Raw genomic sequence first — 25667 nt, forward strand, 5'->3', positions numbered from 1 at the left:
TTCAGGGATGGCTTAGCTGGGTCACTTGGCTTGGGTGCTCTCAAGGACCCGGATACAGGAGCATCCACTGCTGGATTTGAGTCACCGTGTCCCCTAGGATGTGGCTCACCTGGCAATTCTCCGGCTCTCCCCACCTCTCGCCCTGTCAGGGCACCTTCCCTCTCTACCATCTGCCCTGGTGGTCCCATTAGCTGGTCTGGCCTCAGTGACCCAAGAGAGAGAACCAGACCTAAGTCAGGCTAGTCCTTCACCGAATGCCACACTTACTCCCCTGGGGGACCTTTGAGCCTCTTCCTAGAATATTCAATGGCATATAAATAAGAATGAAGGGGATCCCTGGGTGGCTCAGCGGTTTGGCGCCTGCCTTTGGCCCAGGGCGTGATCCTGGAGTCCGGGGATCGAGTCCTGCATCGGGCTTCCGGCATGGAGCCTGCTTCTCCCTCCTCCTGTGTCTCTGCCTCTCTCTCTCTCTCTCTCTCTATGCCCATCATAAATAAATAAATAAATAAATAAATAAATAAATAAATAAATAAATCTTAAAAAAATAAGAATCAAAATGTGTGAACCAGGCTCTATAAAGTTCGATAGAGTTTGTAAAATGGAGACTCAATTACAAATCGCTGGAAGGCGCCAAAGAGAAGGTAAGCCCAGCCTGGTTTGGTAATGTCTCTCTTCCTTTTCCTACTGACCTCACCACAATCGGATCCCCATCTCTGCAGGTTCTCGGATGTGTTCCCTGAGGCGAACCACTGTATCTCTCTGAGCCCCGGTTTCCTCACTGGTAGCGTGAAGGTTGTAGCACCCTTCGGAGCGGGGGTGCAGATGAGAGACCATTTATGTTAAGTTCATTATTGCAATAACCGATCCATGGCAGGAGCTAGTGACTGGCAGCTATGGTGCTGCTGTTATCTGGACAAGCTCTTTCAAAGCTGGGGACGTGTCCTCTCTGCACCTGTCAAAATGCCCTGGAGTTCAGCAGGTCTTGTTGAGATGGTGAACCTGTGACCTTCCCGCCTTCTTACTTACTGGACCAGCTCCTGAGAAGCAAGAACATGCTTCAAACAGTATCTTTCATAAGGGTCAGCGTGAGGCTGAGGTCTTTGAGCAAAGACCTCTCACAACCGAAGAGGTAAAGGGGCAGGATGCACGTACTCTGTGATGGAAACCAGCGTCGTAAACAAGCGAAAAATTTCTTTAAATGCCTTCTGAAAAGTTTCTGGTCTGTGGGAACCTTTTTGTGCTCCTTTGCTCACTGAGTTAGAAGGTCAGACTCTCAGGACGCAGCAGTTGGAGGGACTCTTAACGGGTCAGTCATCTAATCCCAGACCTTTCACGGACAGTAAACGAAAGAAGTCGGGGCGGAATTCTGCTACGTTCAACGATAACGACATTCCTCCATCCCGAGAGCCATGTGAATATACAGGAAGCCCGGTGACTAATGGGAGGTATTTATTTAGAAGGTTCCCCAATTATCTGTAGCTTGTACCCCACTATTCCCTCTCACGCTGGTGGTTTGGTCGAGCACTTACACAGACCGAGCGCTGCTCTCCCGTGCAGCAGCCGGAAAATAAAAGTGTATCAAGTACAGGCTGCTGCAACGCCGTGCACACATTTTCAAAAAAGACTAGAAGATGATAAATCGGTCTTAGCCAATCATAACAATAACAGTGACCGTCTTCGGATGGGCCATTTCCAGATACCCGCTCTCGTGCCACGTGTCAAGGGCGGTGTATGTGTTTCACGTCATTCTCCCGTCGGCTCTGTGAGGTGTAACCATTTGATCTTATAGACCCTGAAAGTGAAGCTCCGAAGGTTCGTTGATTTGCCCAAGGTCACATACTTACTTAGGTAGGGTCAGGATTTGAATTCGAGCCTGCCTCACTTCAAAATATCTTTTTTATTTTTTCAATGGAATATTTCAAACTTTTAGAAAAGCACAGCAACCGACCTATGACACGTCAGTATAACTGCCACCAAACCTCACTGAATTATTTGTAAAATGTTGCCATAGTGACTTCAGATCTTCCTCTAAAAGAAAAGCTAATGCGTTCGGCAGAGGCACCCTGTCTACCCGTTCCCTACCCCTTCCCCAGCTCCCCTTCTCTTCCCAGACACAGCTATTATCCTGATGCAGTATTTGTCTCCCACGATCATGTCCTTGTGCCATTGCTACGGATGCGAATGCCTGTGGACAATAGCTTTGCTTTGCATTTTTTGAACTTCTATGACTGCTACTGTCTTGGGGTCGTTTTGCAGGTTGGTTTAATCAACGTGAAAATCCAGCGATGTGTTTACCGTTTCCCTATTGTTCCGGTTCCCGCCACATTTTACGACTGGGAATGATGCTCCCAAGCGCATGCCTGTGCTGGTGTCTTTAGGCAAATGTGTGAACGTTTTCTGGGGTTCTCCTTAGACGCCTAGAGTCTTCCCTTTGCCGGGTGTCCCGCAGCCTGTGGTGAATTCCTGAGCACTGTCGCCAGCCAGGGTCCTGGATGTGGGTCGCAGTACAGGGTTGGGAAGGAACAGGGAGGGTTTGCTGTTGGCAGCCCAGGTCTCTGGGGGAGAAACTTTCGTTTGCAGCTAAAGCAGTGGCTCCTGGGCACAAGGCCCTGGTTTCTCCTTTGGCTCCATCAGCTGAAAAACTAATTTCAAGGTTGACTTGGAAATACTGGTACAAGTAACAGGAATGGACCAAGTGGAACAAGACACGTGGAAGAAGTTGTTTGGTACTTTAGGTCACTCGTTCTTAAGCCATGATCTCCCACGGAGGGGCCGCCCGGGGGTGCGCGTGGGGAGACAGGCAGACAGCAGCGCCCCCGCCCCATGCTTCCCCTGGAGCGCCTCTACTCTGATTTACGCATTGGAATTTTTCATAAGACTTTATTTCAGTAAACTATAGTAGCTAAATTTATTTTAAAAATCCATTTAAATATACAGGAAGACCGGTGACTAATGAGAGGAATTTATTTAGAAGGTTCCCCAATTATCCGTAGTTTGTACCCCAGTACGCCCTCTCACACTGGTGGTTTGGTCGAGCACTTAAACAGACGGAGTGCTGGTGGCAGTGACCCACGCACACCCCATATTTCTTTTCTTTTCTTTTTTTTTTTTCTGATGACATATCAAATTGGGGGTCTGAATAGGTTAAGAGTAATGGTGATAGAATTAGACTGTTTGCTCCCCTGGTAGGAACGCCTCCGTGCCATGGTGACCCCGGGAAGATCAGCACTCAGGCTGCCAGCTGGAGAATCAAATAGGACCCAGGTCAGAAGGTGCCTGTGAACTAAGGGAGCCATTCGGGCTCCGTCTTGAGGACAGAATCGAAGTGACACTAGCAGGAAGACCAGGCGACCACCAAAGTTTCTGCCAGACTTGGACTCTCTTCTGTTAGTGATTTATATTTGTATAAAATCCACAGACTCTCAAAAGGCAACATTTTAAAATGTGAAGGAGAATCTACCTCGGAGTCATGTTTAAAAGCCAGATGAAAAGTTCAAACACACGTGAAATCTGTGAATTGAATTTTGGTTTTGTTGAAGACCTTTAAGATCCATTATTTTATTTTATTTTACTTTATTTTTTTAGAGAGACAGAGGGAGATGGAGGAAAGGATCCTCAGCAGGCCCCACAGTCAGTGCGGAGCCCGAGGTCTGGGGCTCAATCTTACGACCCCAAGATCATGACCTAAGCCAAAATCAAGAGCCAAAAGCTTAACCAACTCAGCCACTTAAGTGCCCCAGGATCCATTATTTTTACGATTTTTTTCTCCCAGAGAAATATGCCAATGGTTTACAAATATCATTTATCAATATTGACTCTATAATACAAGCAAACTTCCTTGCACATAAAATACAAATACTCTATGATTTGAGTATTATTGCTTTTTTCCAAAGTATCTTTTCCCGAAAATGATGGCAAAAGGACTTTGTTTGTTTTAACTCAACCCATCTTTCGCAACCCAGCTTAATCATTTTACAAATTCCCTTTGGAAACAAATGGGCTAGATTGTCAGACAACTGTGGCAGATTTTTATCATTTCAATAGCATTTGCAAGAAATATTGTTAGTGAAATTTGTGTATGAAATTTTCCTTTGTGTGACTTTTTTCTGATCAGTTCAGTACTAAAGTGTTGGTAAAGTAAAACCTTATTAATTCAAAGCAAGGAATGCCAGTGTGACCATAAAACATGTGAAGCATAAAAAAAATATTTAGATAAATCTGTTTTGTTACTTTAGAATAGAGAACCTAATCATGGTCTCAAGGTCCTGGGATCGAGCCCCGCGTCAGGCCCTGTGCTCAGTGCAGTCTGCTTGAGATTCTCGCTCTCCCTCTCCATCTGCCCCTCCCCACCCCTGCTCTCACTTGCTGTCTCTCAAGTAAATAAGTAAATCTTTAAAAAGAATAAAATAAAATAGACTACCTGTTATATACTAAGGGAGAAATGAGAACAGATAAAAGGAAAGTGGTATATAAAAATTTTTCTAGGGGATCCCTGGGTGGCTCAGAGGTTGAGCGCCGGCCTTTGGCTCAGGTCCTGATCCCGGGTCCTGGGATTGAGTCCCACATCGGGCTCCCCACACAGAGCCTGATTCTCCCTCTGCCTGTGTCTCTGCCTCTCTCTCTCTCATGAATAAATAAATAAAATCTTTAAAAAAATTTCTTCCTAGTGAAACACGAGACATAAAAATCTCAAAGATCAAATTTTATTTCATTCTATAGTTATTAGACTCATTTGTTATAGGAAGCTTTGTTTTTTTCAGTTCTTGCATTAAAATTATTAAAATCTTCATTGGAAGGTACATACATGAATTTATTCTTTTAAAAAAGATATTCTCCATCAGAATGAATGTGAATTTTGAACCTGTGTGGTGCGAATTAATAGATATTGGAGGATATCCACTCCCTACTAAATACGGAAGTATTTGCGGGGCTGTCTCCGAGAGAGTGATGCCGGCGTCTTCAGCACGGCGATGTCATCTCCTGTCCCGGGTCTCCTCTACCTGATGTTCAGCTTCCTCTCTAGCCTGGGACCGACCAAGGGGCCCTTCTATAGAATGTCTATACCGATCTGTCTTATCCCTGCTATTTCCAACGCCGACGACGCTGCCACTCCGGATTTCACTAGGAAGTCTACCTGGTGAGCCCCGTCTAAACCGGACCCATCCTAAACTCCCTCACTCTGAAACGGAGTCCAGGGGGTCTCTGCCAGTGTCCGAGTGGACCTACCAGAGGTGTGCTCGCAGGTGACCCATCGGAGCGAGTGTCCTGGTCAGGAGGGGAAAGGCCGAGGTCCAAGGCTTGGTGGCTCTGGCGTAGAGCCGTTCACACTGGTGCCTAATTCCCATGGCAGAATAGCCTTATTTGTATGAATCAAAAATAAATCTCTAGATGTAAATCCCTAAAAAATACCTCCTCCTTTTACATCTGGGCACTAAAGGGTGTCTCGGTTCTGATTTTAGTTCCCCTACTTAGCAGTCCCTCTTTCTGACATTAATAATTAGCCAGTAAACTAACTTACCCAAAATCTTCAAGCTCAGTTTACTTAAAAAGGAGAGTAGCTTCAAGAGGTTACATCCATGGTTTGCTGCTGCCTCCAGCCATGGGCCTTTGGGGCATACTTTGGTTTTTGATCTTTCTAGGTAAAAGTTGGGGACAGGAGCAAACGTAAGTAAACGAACCCATTTTCATTTTTCTTTTTTTATTTATGATAGTCATGCACACAGAGAGAGAGAGAAGGGGGCAGAGACACAGGCAGAGGGAGAAGCAGGCTCCATGCACCGGGAGCCCGACGTGGGATTCGATCCCGGGTCTCCAGGATTGCGCCCTGGGCCAAAGGCAGGTGCCAAACCGCTGCGCCACCCAGGGATCCCTATTTTTCAATGAATCTTAGTTGTGATGAGTGAAAAATAAATTGAACAGACGGTTAATTTGAAAATAACCTTCTACTTCCTGGAACACCAAGTGAATGGTCTCATCTGTGAATGAGAAAGTCATGGAAACATCTTGATGTGATGAATGGCTAATAATACGCCAGCTTTATGAGGCTGTTATTTATTAAAATTTACATAAGTGAGTATGTGGATTCCTCTTCAAAAAAAAGCACAAAACAAACTCAGGATGATACACTTCCCTGCCATTGATTGCTTACTTGTATTGGTACACAGGTTTCTTCGTATGCTCCGGGCACTGTACGTAGTACAGCAAGTGTTACTTTGGGGTCAATTTTAATACTGTGATTTGAAAAACGATCATAATTATTTCTGAATTTATTAACTCTTCACAAATGTTAGTGTGATTATTGAAATATTGTGCATTTCAAGGTATGTCTTAAAATACTGATTTTGTATCTAGAAATAACAGCTTAGAACTGAAAAGGAACTGGAGAGTATATAATGGAATCTACTCATTTCACAAATGAGGATAAATCCAGACAGAGGGGAGAGTGACTTGCCAAAGATCATGCTGCTGGAGGGGGACAAAAGCAGGGCTTTTACCAAGGACTCTTTGTTACCACTTCAATTTTTTTTTCATTTTGTCATAAATATGTACGTAAAACTAGGTGAAATATAAATATAGATGTATACTCAGATGCCAAATTTATAACACTCTCCCACCCTTGATCTGATCTTTGCACAGGCCACAATCACCCCATTCCCCAGGTGGTGGTTGTAGATTCCTTTTTAAAAGACAAGTAGCAGAAGTTCAAGAAAGATCGAGATTAGGGAGTTCAAATTAGTGTAGAACTAGGACTAGCACCTGGGTCCCGTGATTCTGAGTTCTTTCTCCTCCGCTGTGCTGGCCCCGAGTAAGCATCTCCTCTCTTTCTCTGAAGAAGTGCCATGTACAGCATGGCAACCAATTTAATTAATTTGACTGATTGATTCAACAAAAACTTGTTGAGCACCTGCCCTGTGACAGGCACTAGGGATATAGTAGATGGTATGAAGCTTGCATTCTAGGGGGAGAAGCAAATAATGGGTGGATGAATGAACCAAAATGAATAAATAAATGAATAAGGTCGGGTGGTTATCATGCAAGGAAGGAAAACACAAAGGAGTCAGAGGGTAAGGAAGTGATGGGGCATTACCCCAAACTGTAGAGAGGAGAGGATCTTTAAGGAAGTGACACTCAAACAGAACTCGAAGGAAGTGAGGGGGGAGCAAACTATGCAATATCTGGGGAGAAAGAACATTCTAGGTAGAGGCCAAAATAATATTGTTGCCTCTGCAAGCTCAGTGGCCCAATCCTCTTAAACTATCGAAAGAAAATAAGAAAAGTATACTATATTTTTTTAAGTATGATTTTTTTTATATGAATAGATTGTGGTACTGATAAACCAGTAAGGACCAAAATCTGTATGAAGGGTGATTCCAGAGCCATCTTTTAGGAACTTCCAAGTACCAAATATTTTATGTTTTATCACTGCCGCCACCACATAGACAATTCAAAATTAAAACAATATTAAACTGAAAAAAAGATACAACTTATAAGAATGCTGAAATTAAAATAGCTTTTTTCCCCCTAGAGTTTTCAGAATGCAAAGCTCTTGCTAAGTCCAGTTTAGTCTAGCAATTGGAATTGTTAATTAGGAAACAGGCTGCGTGGGTTCAGTTCCTAACTCAGTAACGTAACTGTGTGACCTTGGGCTGCTTAGTTATCAGTCTCTTCATCTGTAAGATGGGAGTAATGATAAGACCTTTCTCACAGAGTGGCTGTAGCAGTTCAGTGACTTTATATATCCAGGGTCCTTCAAACAGTGCCTAGCACAGGGCAAGATTTCGGGAAATGTAGCTCATCAGCAAAGCTTAGCTTTTCTCCTTTTCTGCTGGTCCCGGGTTAGTCTGCGAGGACTTTGATGATGGTTGGAAGTCTGGAGATTCTTTTCCCTCTTCCACAATTTGTTTATAAGTGATTCTAAATTACTTGTCACAGAGGAGACAGCCAGATGTTTTAAAGGGACTTAATTGCTTCCAAATTAACTTCCCTGTTCCTGAAGATTTGCTGACTTTTTAGTGTCATGAGTTCACAAGGGCCTGCAGGAACTGGGGCGGGGGGCGGGGGGGGGGCGGGGGGGGGCAGTGGCGTGGGGCCCAGGCCTGTTCAGCCACTTGGATTAGTCACCGTGACCTTTTGGGCTGAAACACACTTCTCTCTTCCTATGTAACAGCACATGTAGCTCTCACTGTTCCATGATATTTAATTAATAAGCTCGCTTATACTTTTAGGTTTTCTTTTAATGAAACAATGAAAATCACACGTTTTTAAAATCTTATTTCAAAGACTTATATAGATTGATTTCCATTCTTGTATAAATCACATGAAAAATGAAACTGGGAATAAGAGCCTATGGATGTGAACATAGCTTATACCCTTGACCTCAATCATACACGTTAACGACCGGAGAAAGACCTGAATATAAGGTGCTGCCTCATTCACTTATATGGCATGTGACCTTGGTCAAATTATCCTCTTTTCACTTGCAAATTGGGAGTAATCTTAGTGTCTACATCACTGGCCTGTTGCCAAAATCAAGAGTGGAATATGGAGGGCTCACGCGGCCTCCCCGTGGGCACTTAGCAGCATCATCGCGGTCACTACGGGTGTTACCATTCTTCAAAGGTCCTCCACGCTCCTTGCATTTCTAAAGCCACCCGGGCTCACTCTTACCGTGTCCTTTTCTTTACCCACTCGCGTAACACGATACTTCTAAGATAACTTCCTTTTAACGATTTAGTGAAATTAATGCACCTTACCGTTTCCCGAGCGGGAAGCGGGCTGTAGATGTTTTCATTACGTGTTCCCACTTCCTCCTTACTGCAAGCTGGTCAAGAAGGTGATTTTTTCACAGGTAAATCATTCTGGTCTTAGAAACACTATGTGACTTTACCGTGGCCCCTCAGCCAGTAGATGACAGGGCTGCAACTCCAGCCCTGGGGCCTTTTGCCCTTTTTCTTCATTGAGCGTTGGCCCTATTTGCATGTTCCAGTCAAGGGCACTGAAAGTCTTTCTCTGCGGCAGCAGCTCAGGCAAAGTGTTGTTATTTCTCAATGTTAGCTAACTCTCCAGTTCTGCTTCCCAAGCCTTGATTTTAAGCTACTTCCTCTTCTTAAAGAAGCTTCTACTTCTTTAAATCAAGTAAGTTTTGATTTAAAAATAATCACTTTTAAGTTAAGAAAATCTTCCTATTTGAATCTCTCAAGTGAGATGAAAAAATCAGAACTGTAACAAAACACATCACCTTCAGATATTGGTCTTACTCTTTTCCTATTTCAACAGGTATGTCATCTCAGCACCAAAAGTATTCCGTGTTGGAGCCTCTGAAAACGTTGTAATTCAAGTTTATGGATATACTGAAGAATTTGATGCAACAATCTCTATTAAAAGTTATCCTGATAGAAAATTTAGTTACTCTTCAGGCTATGTTACTTTATCCCCAGAAAATAAATTCCAAAACAATGTGGTCTTGACGGTATGTGTTTATTATTCATTTTCTTCATACGTACAGAGTATTCTCAATAAAATGTGTACCAAGTTTGAATGTTGATAACATAGAGATCTGGCCATTTATATCCCTCACCGCTGTGTGATTATTAAGTGATGTCAGTCACCAATGATAATATGGACGAAACAGAAAATTCTAAATAGGAGAGTTGTGTCTGCTTTTTGAGCGATGCATGTAAATTATAATGTTCATATTGGAAAATAAAATTATACTAATGCAAAAACACTTGGAAATGAGTTGAAAATACTTATTCTCTCTGAAAATTATCATTATAAAGAAATAGAAAAATACAAATATGCATCTTGATCTGTAATGCATCGCCTACAAAAACCCAAGGATGGGTTTTTGGATAGAACCCAATATTAAACATTTGTTAGTTTAAATTCTAATATTGGTCAATTATTGCTTCCAAAACTAATAAAATTATTGATTACTAAAGTGAATAGCTCGTCCTGACAACCTGTAGTTAACATAAAGAACAATATGGATCAAATAACTTTTCCTTCTATTAAGACTATAGTGTACCTTGGTTAGAGGAGGGCTTGCAACACATCTCTTATTTAAAATCCTAACAAAATATTATTTTCATACTCAGCATACTGTTTTAAATTCTGATATAAGTTCAAATATAAAAACCCAGAAAATCAAACACTACTAGACTTAGAAGGGGCTCTGAGGTTCATTTAGACCAATGTTTCCTTAAAGTGAGCTCTTTAGAAAGAAATTTAAATTTTAAATTTTAAAACAGCTTAAGAACAGAATTATACTGATAATTAGTATTTTGAATTTATTTTGTAAATTTGTTTTGGTTTTATAATTAATTATGTAAAACTCATAAGGAGAAGAAGATTACACCTAGTCTTAGGTTTGTACGTATTTAAGAACCTTTAGGGCAGCCCAGGTGGCTCAGTGGTTTAGCGGCGCCTTCAGCCCAGGGTGTTTCCTGGGGTCCCGGGATGGAGTCCTGCATCGGGCTCCTGCGAGGAGCCTGCTTCTCCCTTTGCCTGTGTCTCTGCCTCTCTCTCTCTCTCTGTGTCTCTCATGAATAAATAAATAGAATATTGTTTTAAAAAGAAACTTTATAATAAAAATAATTAGTTTTTATTATATTATAAATAATTAGAAGTCAGCACTGAGAATCCTCCAGAACATTTCATCCTTTAAAAGAGGTCTGTGGGGATCCCTGGGTGGCGCAGCGGTTTGGCGCCTGCCTTTGGCCCAGGGCTTGATCCTGGAGACCCGGGATCGAATCCCACATCGGGCTCCCGGTGCATGGAGCCTGCTTCTCCCTCTGCCTGTGTCTCTGCCTCTCTCTCTCTGTGACTATCATAAATAAATAAAGATTAAAAAAAATGTTTAAAAAAAAAAAAGAGGTCTGTGTATTACTCAAGTTTGAGAAACACTAATCTGAATAAATTCTAACCAAATGCAAGAATTTTTGCATGTATGTTCTTGATTGTAAATGCTCGAATTTCTTAAATACTTCCACTTACTAGATTTATTAAGAATTAAAATTAATTTTCCGATTAATTTCAGTGGACACTCTTCTCCGATGTCACTAAGATTTTTAGTGTGCTGTTATTTTTAAGTTTAAATCAATCAAATTTAACTACAATGAAAAAATTCAGTTCATGACTCATAGTAGCTCCATCCAGGGGCTCATGTAGCCACATGTGACCGGCAGCTGCTGTGTTGGACAATGTAGATATTGAAAGTTTTAACCATCGTAAACGTAAAAAGTTCTCATGTCTCGTGGAGACTCAGATAATCAATTGAAAGATTAAGTAGGGGATCCCTGGGTGGCGCAGCGGTTGAGCACCTGCCTTTGGCCCAGGGCGCGATCCTGGAGACCCGGGATCGAATCCCACGTCGGGCTCCCAGTGCATGGAGCCTGCTTCTCCCTCTGCCTGTGTCTCTGCCTCTCTCTCTCTCTGTGCGACTATCATAAAAAAAAATATATTATAAAAAGAAAGATTAATTAGTAGAGAATCAAAACTTGATGCCTATCTTTACCACTTGATTTTTTAAAAATATTTATTTATTTATTTATGAGAGACACAGAGAGAGAGGCAGAGACACAGGCAGAGGGAGAAGCAGGCTCCCTGCAGGGATCCCGAGGCGGGACTCGATCCCGGGACCCCAGGATCATGCCCTGGGCGGAAAGCGGCGCTAAACCTTTGAGCCACCCAGGGATCCCTCAGCACTTGATTTTATCTCAACCTTATAACATATCTTTGTTTGCCAATTGTCTGAGGTTATGCCAAGGCCTTTGTAAGGGGGGTCCCCTCGTTGGAGGGTCACATCTTATTTATTACAAGTCATACCTTTAATGAATCATCTTTGTTCACAGTTTCTGTTCCTTTAAAGTGGAGAAAGATTTAAGGACACTTGCAGGGCAGTCTGAGTGCAGCATCTCCCTAGGTTGTTACCTTCTCCCAAACTTTGACAGCGTTCTCACACGTTTGGCTCCACAGCAGCTGGTTTTAGTGATTACCTTGGATCCCATGTTTCCAAAGCCTGAGTTTTCATAAAAACACTTTTTTTTTAATTACTCCTTATGTATTATATGTGTATATCATGCAATGTAAAGTGGATAATTACAGTTATGTACGTGAGATGAGAAAGCATGCGGCTCAGTCAGTGGGAGGAGAGGGATGGAGATAGAGTACAACGTGTTCTGAACACCAGTGAGGATGTGGAACTGAGGGAGTGGACGGCATGAGCTCAGTGCTGATGGAGTGAAAGTTTGTGAAGAAGCTTCTGTAGGAGTAGTTTTACTAAATATATATAAAATCTAGGAAACATGGAAACTAAAAGACTTAATTGCTTAAAGCTAAATATTGACTATGATATTTGACACTGACAGGCTTTGGGTAGAATTTATCCACTATTCTGGTTTTTGTACTACTTGTTAAATGGTTAAATACACATACTCATTTTTGTTGTTGTTGTTCTAATGAGATGACCATGGTGTTTAGAAAATCAACATGTTTTATAACCTAAAAATCATACTCTAAAACGTCCACATTTTCTTTTACAGATACAACCCAAACAGTTGTCTGGAGGACAAGGCCCAGTTTCACATGTGTATTTGGAAGTTCTATCGAGGCATTTTTCAAAATCAAAAAAAGTGCCAATAACGTATGACAACGGATTTCTCTTTATTCATACAGACAAACCCATTTACACTCCACAACAGTCAGGTAGGATATAAGATGCTTCTTTCTCTGGTGGAGAAGAGGGGTGATTGACATATTGTAGAGATTTTCAACACTTAAAATTAAGTGGAGACAAGTTTCTAACTTGCTCAAAAAGTCTCAACTCCCAATGACTTTTACATTTATAAATAGCATTTTAATTTAAAATTTGTATAGAAATTGTGAAATGAGCAATTGATTTATTTTTTTGAAATGAGCAATTTAAACTTAAATATAAACTTTAAATGCATATGGAAACTACGAAATCAACAATCATATTATCTGTCCCACTGGTTATTTCCGTGAAGAGAAAAGCTTTTTAAAAATCGTGAAGTGTTGCGTTATATCTTATTCATTAAACAAACATAAGATGTAATTGCAAATATAATTTTGGCAACGGGAAAATAATTTATTATAGAGCCATGTTCATGTTTAAAAAAAAAAAAGGTTCCTTGGACTTTGGAGCTATTCCTCTAATTCAGAAAATAAATCCAACCCTAAGGGATCAGAGGTTTCGGCCAAGAATAAGCTGGGTCACAGAAATAAGTGGATATTAATTTTCTAAGGGGACCTGCCTAAGAAAGTTTCTAATAGAAGATGTTCCTGTCCGTGTTCTGTTGGTGGGAGAAGCGGCAGGACGGGGATAGCGGTCGGGCTGTGTGATGGGGACACGGCTGGACGGATTCCCGGTGAGCCAAAGGGAAAGCCCAGTGAAGGGCAAAAGCTGCCCACACACAGTCACTTGTGCGCAGTCGTTTGAATCCTGTACCTCCCCGGCTCACAATCGCTGTGGGGCACGTCAGGGCTGGAAGAGGACACGGTGGGGGCCACGTAGGGAGCTTCCCAGTGCTAATGGGGCCGGGAGGCAGGTGGGCTCCGGAGACCCTTTCCCACGGTGCGTCCCTGCTACCTGCCGGCGAGGGTGCAGGCCGAGGGGCAGAGCGGAGGGCCGCGGCAGCAGGAGCTCCTGTTCCAGGCTCGGAGCGGGAGGGCCCCGAGGGGAAGGGACGTCGCCCAGCTTGACCACGCTGTCATTGCCGAGCAGAACCGTCTCTGACCCCAGGAGGACGCGGTGTGCACACGGAGCCCGTGGGGCCGGCCCGTTAAACCGCGATGAGCCCTAGAAGCTAGTGCATGTTTGGCCGCGGCCTCCTCTTCTATTAAAGGACGAATTTAGAAGGTTGGAGACTCTGGAGCCAAAGTGCCTGCGTCCAGACCCAGCTTCGGCTGCCTGAGCTCTGCACCCCTGCCCTTGTTACCCCTTGTTACTCGACCTCCCCGAGCCCCACTTTCCTCTTCTGTAAAACAGAGACAGTCAGAGAACCCCCCTCCCAGAACTGTGCGAGGTCGGTGACTTCACTAGGGCCGAGCGCCGGAACCCGTGCCCAGGGCAGGGCAGCACCGGGAAGGTGCTCTCCCCTACTGTTTGATCTGTGGGATGGCACGGAGCCTTATTTACGCAGAAGAAGGAAAAAAAATATTACTTAAAAGTAGTTCTCTTAGAAATTGGTTAAACCTTGCTATCCGGAGCTCCCAGGCCCTAATCCACCCACTTAATCTGAAGATCCTTGGGGGATTTCTTTAGTATAAGCCTCTTTAGGGTAAAGGCTTCAATCTCCAAGGCTTTGAGGGATAAGGACTTTAGAATATTGACCCAAATCCTCCAATTCTATGTAGTCTGTGTCCCGCTTTCCCCCCAGCTTTATCAGTCACCATCTCCCCGTCGTCTGTGGAAACCAGCCAAGCTGACCTGTTCTCGTTGCCTTCTCACTCTATCCCTCCTCGCCGCCCCCACGCGAGGCCTGGTGCATTCACCCGCCAGCCCCCCCTTGGCCTTGCTGACCCTTACGGGTCACCACGTCACCCGTGGAGCAGCCTGGCCTGGCCTCTCTGACGGCACCAAGTCTCTCCCTTCTCTGCGCTCGGGAAGCCAGGCCGCTTGCACTCGTGTGCGTGGGTTTGCTCTCTCCTCCACCCCCTGGAAGGCTTCCCTGGGTCGCCCCCCACCCTGGCTCCCGGTCCAGCACAGTGCCTGCACGGAGGAGCCATTCAATACATTTTTTAAAAGCCTAATAAGCCCTATCTGTGGCACCAGGGAATGCTCTTGATGTCGCCTCCGGCACACTGTCCATGAAGACAAGATGAATTTTCTTTTTTTTTTAAAGATTTTATTTATTTATTCATAGACACAGAGAGACGCAAGATGAATTTTCTAATCTCAACACAGACCGGGTTAGAAGGTAGATGAGGTAAATTTCGTCATAGAAATAATAATACTAAAACAAAAATAATAAGCACTTGTTGAGTGGTTGCCATGCACCAGGCAGTGTGAAAGCCTTGTCTCATTTAGCTCTCCTAACACCATCAAGCAAGATGTGAGCCACTCTTTCCTACAGATGAGGGAACTAAGATTCCGAGGCGCGGAGTCCCCACCCCAGGACCCCAGGAAGTAGTAGGCGTGAGAGTGAAAGCAAAGTTTTGAACGCCTGGGCCTGGGCCCGAGCTCTTCACTCAGGCCATACTGCCTCGGCCGGGCCTGCATCTCGGTGATGCTTGGGGACGAACCGGGTGTGTCCGCAATACGGGAGGGAGGACACAGGTGGGGAAGAGCGAGGGGAGGGAGGAGGCAGGGTGTGCATGGGGCGGGTTGCTGAACATTTTGCTTTTACCTTATGGTCTCAGTGAAACCAGTTTTGGGGAGTTTACTGTGACTTCTTACGTGGAGCTCTCCATAATACTGACCCTTTTTTTTTTTTTTAATTTTTATTTATTTACTCATGAGAGACACAGAGAGAGGCAGAGACACAGGCAGAGGGAGAAGCAGGCTCCGTCCAGGGAGCCCGATGCAGGACTCGATCCCGGGTCTCCAGGATCATGCCCTGGGCCAAAGGCAGGCGCTAAACTGCAGAGCCACCCAGGGATCCCCAATACTGACCCTTTAAAAGGCGTTTGGCTCCAGTTCAATTTTATTTTGCGAGTAAAGTTTTGGCCACGAAAGGACTTGAGCATCAGTAATGAATGTCAGAGAAATCACAGTATGTCACGCTGGAACGATCGGCACGTCCCAGGCAGCTAAGAGCTCAATTCCAAGCAGATGGCCCGTTGTCGGAAAGGCAGGGACCTATTAGTGGGCAGAAGGAAACGGAGAGAACTAACTGCTCTTGAGCTCTTGCCGTTACTCATTTAACAATGATGCAATAATGGTCGGATTCGGCTCAATGAATCTAACAAAACCACACAGTTCAAAGCTGCCTTCAGCGACAATAAGGGACACTTTGGGGCCTTGCTGGTTTTTCTATGCGCAAGAGTGTGTAATTGTCAAAATCAAACCGATTTTCCACTAAAACCTACAATCCTAATAGGAGACAATATATTATATTCCCGTATAACCATATGGTAGCGATCACTATTTTGCTATAATGAAATTCTCAGTAAACAATGGCGTAATGTGTGTTCCCAAAAAGTTGTATGGAAATATGTCCTAATAAACTGGACTGTACTTAAATCCACTAGGAAAAAAAATGGCTCTTTAAAGGAATCCAAGAGGATTCTCTTCAAAGGAAAATCATCTTTAGGAACTTATATGTCTGTAAACTAAGTTTTTCTTTCCTTTAAATATGAATTTTTGTGTATTGATTTTTGTGACTTTTAAAAAATTATACTCATCTCTTTTAAGGATGATCATTGTAAAAAAAAAATCAAAATACCCCGTGTTTAGCCGAGGTTTTGATGCTATCAATTGTTCTTACAGTAAAGGTTAGAGTTTACTCACTGAATGATGACTTGAAGCCAGCCAAAAGAGAAACTGTCTTGACTTACATAGTAAGTATGGTATTTATTTAAATTACAGCTTAACTCGTCCTCAGGATAAGCTGCATTGTCCCCTAACCCTGCCCTACCGTCACACTAACTCATCAATGTTGGGTAAACGGTTATTTAACATCTTCTGTAACGTTTGAGTCTATACCTCTACAACAGATACACGCAAAAAGCTCGTGAAAATTACCTTTCCGCAAGTTATGACTTTGAATGAAATCCTTTATATCCTTCACTGTTTCTTTCCTAAAGAGCATCCATCAATTGCTAAGAATTGACTGAATGTTAATTATTACATATGAGATTTTTGGTTTGTATAATTCAAGATAAAGAATCACAGTCTGGGCCCTTACACTTAGGAATCTCAGGGGTTAGTGACATACTAACACGTGAAAAATAGTGTCAGACGGTGAAATAAGGGTCAGCAGTTAGCAGCCCTTCATCAGCTGAGACACGCGTAACAGAGCGACGTGCACACGCGCAGCAAGCTCCCGAGGTCTTACCCAGTTCGTTGTTATGACCCTGTATGGTTTCTGGGGGAAATAGCTGTGCACCTGTTAAGAGCAGGTTTATCACCTATGGTCTTTCCCTAAAGGCTGCAGCACCTTTTCTCCTGTGAACAACCCTATACGATGAAAACCTCCCCAGACCCCAAGTAAAAAGGGGAATGTATAGGGATGACTCCGAATGCTTTACAGCTCATGAATGCCACAGGCCCTCGCAGACTTCCACGCCCGACTATTTTATACCGAGTGACGTGAGTGCGCCTGAGGCTGTGGTTGATAACTGCAGCTCCCCCCACGAACCCCGGTGGCCCAGAAGAGCTTAGGGAGGCCCAGGGACACATCAAGGCAGAGGTGACCCTGGAGCTGGGCCTGGAACAATGAGTAGAACTGAGAGCGGAGGAGGAACATGGGCGGGTTGCGGGAAGGGAGAGCCAGAGAGGCCAAGGGGGTCGGAGGGGGGAAGCCACCCTACCGCAGAGCAGGGGCGTCCCCGGGAGCCCAGGGCTAAGTTTGAAAGTTAGACCAGGGCCAGAGTCAGCCAGGCGGGCCTGGACGCCAGGGCTCCAGGACCCCAAGGCAGGCTGTAGGGAGTCACTGCGGGGCCGCTGAGGGACAAGACCCAGGAGTCACTGCGGGGCTGCTGCAGAAGAGTCTGGAAGCAGGGGGAGGCAGCTGTTCAGCAGGGCAGTGCAGGGGGCGGCCTCAAACTGCCCGGGTGAGTCGGGGAGGGTCGCACTGAGCCCCGGGAAGCCCGTGGGGCTGCCCAGGTCACAGCAACGGTCTGCGTGTGTCCACTTGTCCTAAAGCTGAGAGGCCTTTCCTCCGAACCCAAGATCGGAGTGTAGTGTAGACACGCCCACTGAGGGTGCGGGGGGCCGAGCCCCCAGCGCAGGCAGCGGGGATCTGGTGGGACAGACGCGTGGCTCAGAGAGAGCAGAGCGGGCTGCAGGGCTGACGCCCACCTGCCCTAGGGCACAACTTGTGTCGTGTCGTGGGTTTTTAAGATGCTATTTATTCATGAGATGCACAGAGAGGCAGGGACACAGGCAGAGGGAGAAGCAGGCTCCCTGTGGGAAGCCCGACACAGGACTCGATCTGGGACCCCGGGGTCATGCCCTGAGCCAGAGGCAGGTGCTCCCCCGCTGAGCCTCCAGGCGTCCCTAGAATGGGTTTCAATTAAAGACATAGACACGGGGTTTTAAAAAATAGTGAAGACCGTCCTATTAAGAAATAGCATGAGTTTTCCAACTGCGACAGGAAGGTCTTAAGAAGTGAGATAGCAAATAAAGTGGCTGAATGGTATAGGGTATAGGGTACAGGTAATGGTATAGGGTATAGGGTACAGGTAATGGTATAGGGTATAGGGTACAGGTAATGGTATAGGGTATAGGGTACAGGTAATGGTATAGGGTATAGGGTATAGGTAATGGTATAGGGTATAGGGTACAGGTAATGGTATAGGGTATAGGGTACAGGTAATGGTATAGGGTATAGGGTACAGGTAATGGTATAGGGTATAGGGTACAGGTAATGGTATAGGGTATAGGATATAGGTAATGGTATAGGGTATAGGTAATAGTATAGGGCGATGAAGGGAATGAAGAAGACCATCAGTTCACACGCTGTTTTTCTGTCAGAAGATACTAGAGGGTGTGGACAGATGCTTTTTATTTTATTTCTCCTGGCTGGGCTTGAGTGATGAAAAACCCTGCACCACACAAGGAAGAGTGGACTGTGTGTGGGCTGCCCCTAGGAAGAGAGGATTGAGGGATCCGACCCCAGAGCCGCAGGGAATCCCGATACGAGAAGCACCCTGGAAACCATGCTCAGGAGAGACCATCTGGGAAGGACTGTGCGTGGTCCACCGCAGCGGTGAAGAACGGCCTCCAGAAGCCGTTAGCTGCGAGCCTCATGCTTGTGCAGAATAGACCTTTGTAACTCGAGGGAAAATACCTTGAACTCCCGGCCACGAATTGCACAGTTGTCACGGCACCCGGTGCTGCATCCCCAGGCTAGGGTCGCCCTGACCCTACCTGTCGTCGAAGAAAGTAAATACGTCGTCTGGCTCATTCTCAAGCCTACACACAAAGGGGCGTCCATGGGGAAGCTTTGCGAGACCTCCCAAGCTTGTCTAACCTCCCGAGAGTCTCCTCGGCTCACGGTGCCCGCGGTTCACAGGTAGACAGTGCGCAGCCAGGAGAAGCGTTTCGGGGGTATTTGCTCTGGAGAGACCTCAGCTGAACAGATGCGAAATTTAGATTCTGGGTCTGTAAAGCCTGCAGGTTCACATCTGTTTGCTTAGAACATCAATTATCGTTACATTTGCCTTTCTAGTGACACAGTAGGAAGTGGCTTCTGGATAACTGAGCAAGGCTGTCCCGGGCGCTCAACGACGCTCTCCCCTCCCGCTCCCCGCCTCCGGCCTCCCCCTTCCCTTCCCAATCCGAAGACGTAGACATTTGTCAGTAAACACTTCCGTAGGTCAAAGATAACATAATCAGTTGATTCTCTCTCTCTCTCTCTCTCTTTTTTTTTTATCAGTTGATTTTCTTTTTTAATGTGACTTGCGTGCTTGAGGTTGTTTGTTTTTATTCAAAGGATCCTGAAGGATCAGAAGTGGACATCGTAGAAGAAAATGATTATACTGGAATCATCTCTTTTCCTGACTTCAAGATTCCATCGAACCCTAAGTATTTTAAACTATTTGTTGCTAAAATTTTCTCTAGGAAGCACATCTAGACCTTTGGGTTGTGAGGCAGATAACCAGCCAAGTGCAGCCGCCGGTGACACCAAGGGTGTAAGAAGCCAGGGCCCGGGGGGGTGGGGGGGTGGGGGGGGAGGCAGAGACCTCGTGCGGCGCTGTCCTGCGTGCTGACATGACGTGACACCGGAGCTCACCCACCGGGCTGCGGGCACGATGAGATGAGTAAGAATAGAAAGGCCCGAAAACTCTCTAAATAAAAAATGAAAAGGACACGATGTAAGATTGAACATTAAAAAAAATTAAGTCTAATGAGAAGTGAGGCCCAGTTTCTGGCAAACGACAACCCCCCGATACTTCCCGCCAGCCCTCTCTATAGACAGAAATAAGTTTGGCGGCGGCAAGAACGGTTCCCGGGCTTTTCTTCATCATAGAACCACCGACCCTCTACCCTTCAAGGGATCTGACGGACGGTCAGTCCAAAAGCCTGGCTGGCCCCCGCCTTGCTCTGGGGGTGACGATCCTCCGCGGTCTGTCTGCGTAGACTCCCAGAGGGCAGCGCCCTCAGAGCCATGTCGGGTTTTGGCCTCATGTTGAAGGATTTGAGGACATGTCTGGACAGAATTCAATATGATAGGTATTTGGTGAACACATCCTGGCATGTGCAAGACGCATCGAAATGAGTGACCCCATCCCCGCCTCCAAGGAGCTCGTAACGGCGGGACAAACAAGTGCGTTCGTGAATGGTTGACCCCGTGAACCAGAGTCTCCTCGCGGTCATTTTTCTGCCCTCTGGAAGGGAGTCTGCAGTTCATTTGCTATTTGCAGGGAATTCACGGAGGGTTTTCTAGAAATTACGTGAGCGAAGTTGGGGATTTACTTTTAAAATTGTAGACTCCTTGGAGATACTACATGCACATAGCACAGAATTGCTCTTACCGTTTTGTGACTATTATCATTTATCCGACCATTACCCGACTTTATCTTATGCCATTTGCTCCTTGACAGATTGTGTGTCAGACATGGTGGCCGCTCATGATCACTACTTTGCTACCCCCGTACCTTTGCACATGTCGTCCCCTCTGGGCTTCACCTTGCTCTTCACAAGGCTGACTTCTTCTTATTCTCGGGGACACAGAATAAACGCTCCCTATTCAGAGAGGGTATTCCTAGATGCGTAGTTTAATGTGCTCCCTCTCCCTTTAACTCTCTTCTATTATTGAGTTACTTCACGGCACTCATCTCAGTGTCACACTTATTTGTTTGCTTTTTTTAATTTGCCTTTTTACTTTGTGTTGCTCACTGTTGTATCTTCAGCACTTTAACATAACAGGCACTTGCTGAATCTTCATTGAATTAATGATGATGATGAAAGTCATAATACTAAGTGTATTGATTGCATAACCAACATGCAAGATAAATATTATTTTTTTCATTGCACAAATGAGGTTAAGCAACTTGCCCAAACCCAATCTGCCAGGAAATGGTGAAGTAGGAATTGGAAACCCCATGAACTGTTAGCTCTACAAAGACAGAAATTCTTCTATTTTGTTCACTTTTATCTCTAGTTCTTACTCCAGTGCTCAGTAAATATTTTTAAATGAAGATTGTTAATCAAACTCGGGTCATTTTCCTCTTTAAACAAACCGTACTTTGTCTCTAACCCCAACTTGTTTTGTGTGAGGTGTGAGCTTTATCATCTGGATAAGCCTGACGTGTTATGTGTTTCTAGAGATGTTAGTATGGATGTCCTACCATGGATTTTATTTTATTTATTTATTTTTTTTCCTACCATAGATTTTAGCATTATATTAGTATAAATATGGCCCAGGTTTAAGTTAGTCCTCAAGTTTCATAAACTCTTCAAATCAAAACTGTTGACTATGTTAAGACAAAGTACCTGAAGAAAATAATATATGAAAAACTCATTCCTAAGAAATTTTTAGTATCCCCCAAACACTCAATTATTTCTATTTTATACTTAAAGTTCTGCACAAATAAAATATATTACTTAGGCTAAATATATCTCTACTTACTTTTTCCTCATTAGAACAGGAATTGATTAGATGTCCTCTGGACAAATTAAAAATATTTGATGACTTCTATGATTTTAAATATGTTGTCTCCACAGATACGGTGTGTGGACAATCCGAGCTAAATATAAAGAGGACTTTTCAACGACCGGAACCACACAGTTCGAAGTCAAAGAATATGGTAATTTGTGACAATTAAAAGTTTACCTGTAAAAAGTTAGTGCTTTTCCAGTAATGCTTCTCATTAGTGGACTGGACGCAGGATCACCCCGGACGACGATGACGCAGCTTGGCTGGGATGACGCAGCTTGGCTGGGATGGTTGGAAGTACTGGCCGAGGAGGTGGGGGGACGCCCACGCTCAGTTCCCTTGAGCAAGCTCATCTGCCTCTCTGGACTCGTGTTCCTCATCATAGAGCCGGGAGGGACCTAGTGCCCCATGGAGCCTGATGAGTTAACGTCCAGAATTATGATTTTAGGAGAAAATTAAATAGGCAGAGATGAGGTGAGCAGAACCCAGTAAGACTAACGATTTACTCAGGTCATTACACCCAGTTAGTGACAGAACAAGAACAGTTGGAGTTCCGTCCCGCTCGTTCAGCTCGCATCCCCTTATTTTCCTTCTAGCTCACAAATCTGATATATATTTATCTGAAGATTTAAGATATTCTTATTTTGAAATCAATCGTATTAATGGACTAATAGTTAACATATAAATAGCTTATCTTTCCATTTCTTATAGTTGTTTACTAGAGCATTTGTGCATTCTGATATCAAATTTAACTTTTTGTTTGTTTGTTTGAGGTCATTTTTTATTCCTCCAGGAGATTTATTAATAATACGGAGAATAAATACACAGATTTTAATGATTAGCGAACAAAACAGTGACCAGAAATATTTGTTACTGAAACAGCTTTAAAGATTATGGGCTCTCAATTAGCTGTAATCCCAACTGATCTTCCTTCCTCCAAGTATTTTTACTGTGTGTATCTAGAATTTATCCACCTCTTACTATCTGAGGCCACCCTCATCAGGGCCTCGCCAGGCTCCTCCTGCCCAGCTGCAAAAGCCTCCTAGTTGCCGTCTCCTCTTCCAAGCTACTTGGTGTTGGCCAAAATAATCTTGAAATGCAGATCTCATCATGTTAGTTCACTTTTGAAAAGTCCCCAATTGTTCCTCATTCCTTTGCCAATGAAAATCAAAATCCTTATTTTAAGCTGGCCCCGGCCTTCCTCCCCTTGGGCCTCATTTTATACCGTTCATCCCCTTATTTCCCTCCAGCCGGTAACTTCGGATTCGCCATTCCATCTGCCTGGAGTACTTCTCCGTCTCATTACCTAGCTAACTCCTGCACATGGTTCAAGTCGCAGCTAAAAAGCCATTCGTTCAGCAAATCTTTTCCTAATTTCTCTTTCCTGGGAAGGCTTCCCTGCACTTATATATTGGTTTTCATTCCCGTGGTGTAGGTGTTTATCTGTGTGATTATTTGCTTGTCACTGTCTTCGCTGCTTGGCTGCGAGCTCAGTAAGGACAGGGTTCGTGCCTTTCCGTTCACTGCGACATCCCTGCTGATGGGACTGTGCCTGCTGATAGCAAGTAGGTATCAGATGGAAGGATGGGGTGTTCCCTGCACCTCATTCCGTGGAGAGAACCCACCCGCCTTCATCTCGGGCAACAGAAACGCACCGAGGGCAGCAAAGTGCATTCCCCTTTCTCCATCTGGAGACCACGCGCCACATCTGAGGACGACGATCCCACTTACACCGCGTCCGTCTTTGTCCACAGTATCAGAGCCGCTCAGCTACCCAGGAGAGCTAGAATCATACGCCCTGGGGCAGGGTCTTACTGTAAAGAGAAGGCGGCAGCGCCACTTCCGTAGGTGACACTGTTTTCTCTCGGGCAATCGAGAGAGAGGAAGAGAGAGAAAGAGAGAGAGAACGCCTCCTCTCTGCCCTATTTTAAATTTTGCACGGCTGTTCTTTCCTTTGGCTAATTGTAAGCTTTCCCTTTTTGACTAGAGTCCGAGTTTTATATTAGAATGTAGAGACCGGACGGGTTTTATCTACGAGATATGAAAGGAAAGTGTCAAACGAGCAAGAGTTTTCCTTTCCTATCTTCAGTTTGGTGAACACTCATGGAGGGTGCACCGTGCTTAAGACTCGTGAAGGGGGGGGGGGGGAGAAAGACGCACAGCGTGGGGCCTCTTCTGTCCTCTCGGACCCGGACCCGTAGGCTAGCGAAGGAAATAGACAATCGCCTATAATAAATGCTGTGACAAAGTGGAAAAAAGGAGCTTCTGGCACAGAAAGCTGCAGAGCCCTCTGGCTGGCAGAGCGGGAGGCGCCCGCAGGCTGACAGTGATGGTGACGATCCTGAGACGACAGACAGACGTGGAGCTGACGTCACAGCTTGTGTAACCGCCAGAGGGAAGGCTACTCTAACGTAAATCGTAAAACGGCTTCTTTGTTTTTATTTTCAGTGATGCCACATTTTACTGTCTCAATAGAACCAGAAAAGAGTTTCATTGGCTATAAGGACTTCAATAATTTTGAAATTACTATAAAAGCAAGGTAAAAAAGTTTCTTTCTTTCTTTGGTTTTTGTTTGTTTTTGTGTTTTTGTTTTTGTTTTTGTTTTTTTCAGATTACCCAGCTAAATTGAGTGCCAAGTCTGGTTGGTGACAGTTTGTCAAAGTGAGAAGTGTGACTTTTCCCTCCCTTTACTGAGATATCATTGACACGTAACATTGTGCGCGTTTGAGGTGTACATTGTCTTGACCTCATGCACACGCATGTTGCTGAGCTCTGATTTATTGGCAGTGTTTTCTATGACTTTGGGATTGGCTGATTGAGGAGACATCGGCCTATGGTTTACTTACCTGTTCTAACTTTCTTTAATTCTGATTTTAGCTTTTTTTGGTTACACACAGAAAAAAAAATCCTAAAGTTCTAAGTTCAATGTGTGCGTTTAGGAGCCAGCGTAACTGAGGACGTTAGGACCGAGATGTGAAGGCCTTACTTCTTGTCTTGTCTTGTGGCTTCCTCAGCCAGCTAATGCTACATGGCTGCTTCCAGAGCCCGAGCTTTAAAACCTCGACCCTTTACGGGGCACCCGGGCCGTTCAGCTGACCTGGGCCAGGCTGAGTGTCAGCGGGCTCACCTGTGCACCTGCAGGCCGTCGGCAGGTCGCCTAGGGGCTCGCTGGTCCCGGGAGGTCATACTCACATGCTGGCAGTTGACTAAAGTCTCAAAGACAGTTGGACTTGGTGTGTCCCTCATCATCCAGCAGACGAGCCTGTAGTCGCAGTGATGCCCAGAGGAGTGTGGAAGCGTGAAGGTCCTCTAGGGCCTGCGCTCAGGACTGGCCCCCTCACTCCTACCACTTTTGTCACAGCAAGTAATAAGACCAGCCCGAAGGAAACATTCCCTTCGTAGCTTTCATCTGCAAGGGGCCACAAAAGTGGTGGCTCTGTGGGGTCGGGGAGAAGCGGAGCTGGTTTTGCAAGCAGCCTCCCCAAAACTTCAGGTCACTTAAAAAGGACAATATAATGTTATTATCAGCAACCATAGCCAATTTATATAATTGTGTGTGCCCAGGCATTTTTCTAAGTATTCTGTATATATTAGCTCACTTAATAGGAAGTCTTGTGAGGAAGATAATATTTCTGCCCCCATATTTCAAATAAAAAAACAGAGGTACATAAACAGTAAGCAATTTGCCCAAGATCACATGGCTAGTAAGTTGTGTGGCCCAGCTGGTTTCAGAATTCAAGCCCTCGATACTACCCTGAACTTTTTTTTTTTTTAAGATTTTATTTATTTATTCATGAGAGACACAGAGAGAGTGAGAGGCAGAGACACAAGCAGAGGGAGAAGCAGGCTCCATGCAGGGAGCCCTGACGTGGGACTCGATCC

The 25667-nt window shown here is 44.7% G+C and overlaps 1 protein-coding gene across 1 annotated transcript in view; it reads left to right on the forward strand.

The window, feature by feature from the left end:
• Positions 1-5546: 5546 nt before the first annotated feature.
• The window catches only part of C5 (complement C5), a 75030-nt gene continuing 54909 nt past the window's right edge, over positions 5547-25667 (forward strand). The window contains exons 1-7 of the mRNA XM_041761830.1: positions 5547-5664; positions 9277-9469; positions 12543-12705; positions 16451-16521; positions 19620-19711; positions 21854-21936; positions 24234-24324. Of these exons, the coding sequence (XP_041617764.1) occupies positions 5600-5664; positions 9277-9469; positions 12543-12705; positions 16451-16521; positions 19620-19711; positions 21854-21936; positions 24234-24324 (758 nt within the window). The 5' untranslated portion in view covers positions 5547-5599. The remainder of the gene's footprint in view (positions 5665-9276; positions 9470-12542; positions 12706-16450; positions 16522-19619; positions 19712-21853; positions 21937-24233; positions 24325-25667) is intronic.

This window comes from Vulpes lagopus, chromosome 7 (genome assembly GCF_018345385.1).
Source record: "Vulpes lagopus strain Blue_001 chromosome 7, ASM1834538v1, whole genome shotgun sequence".
Lineage (NCBI taxonomy): Eukaryota > Metazoa > Chordata > Mammalia > Carnivora > Canidae > Vulpes > Vulpes lagopus.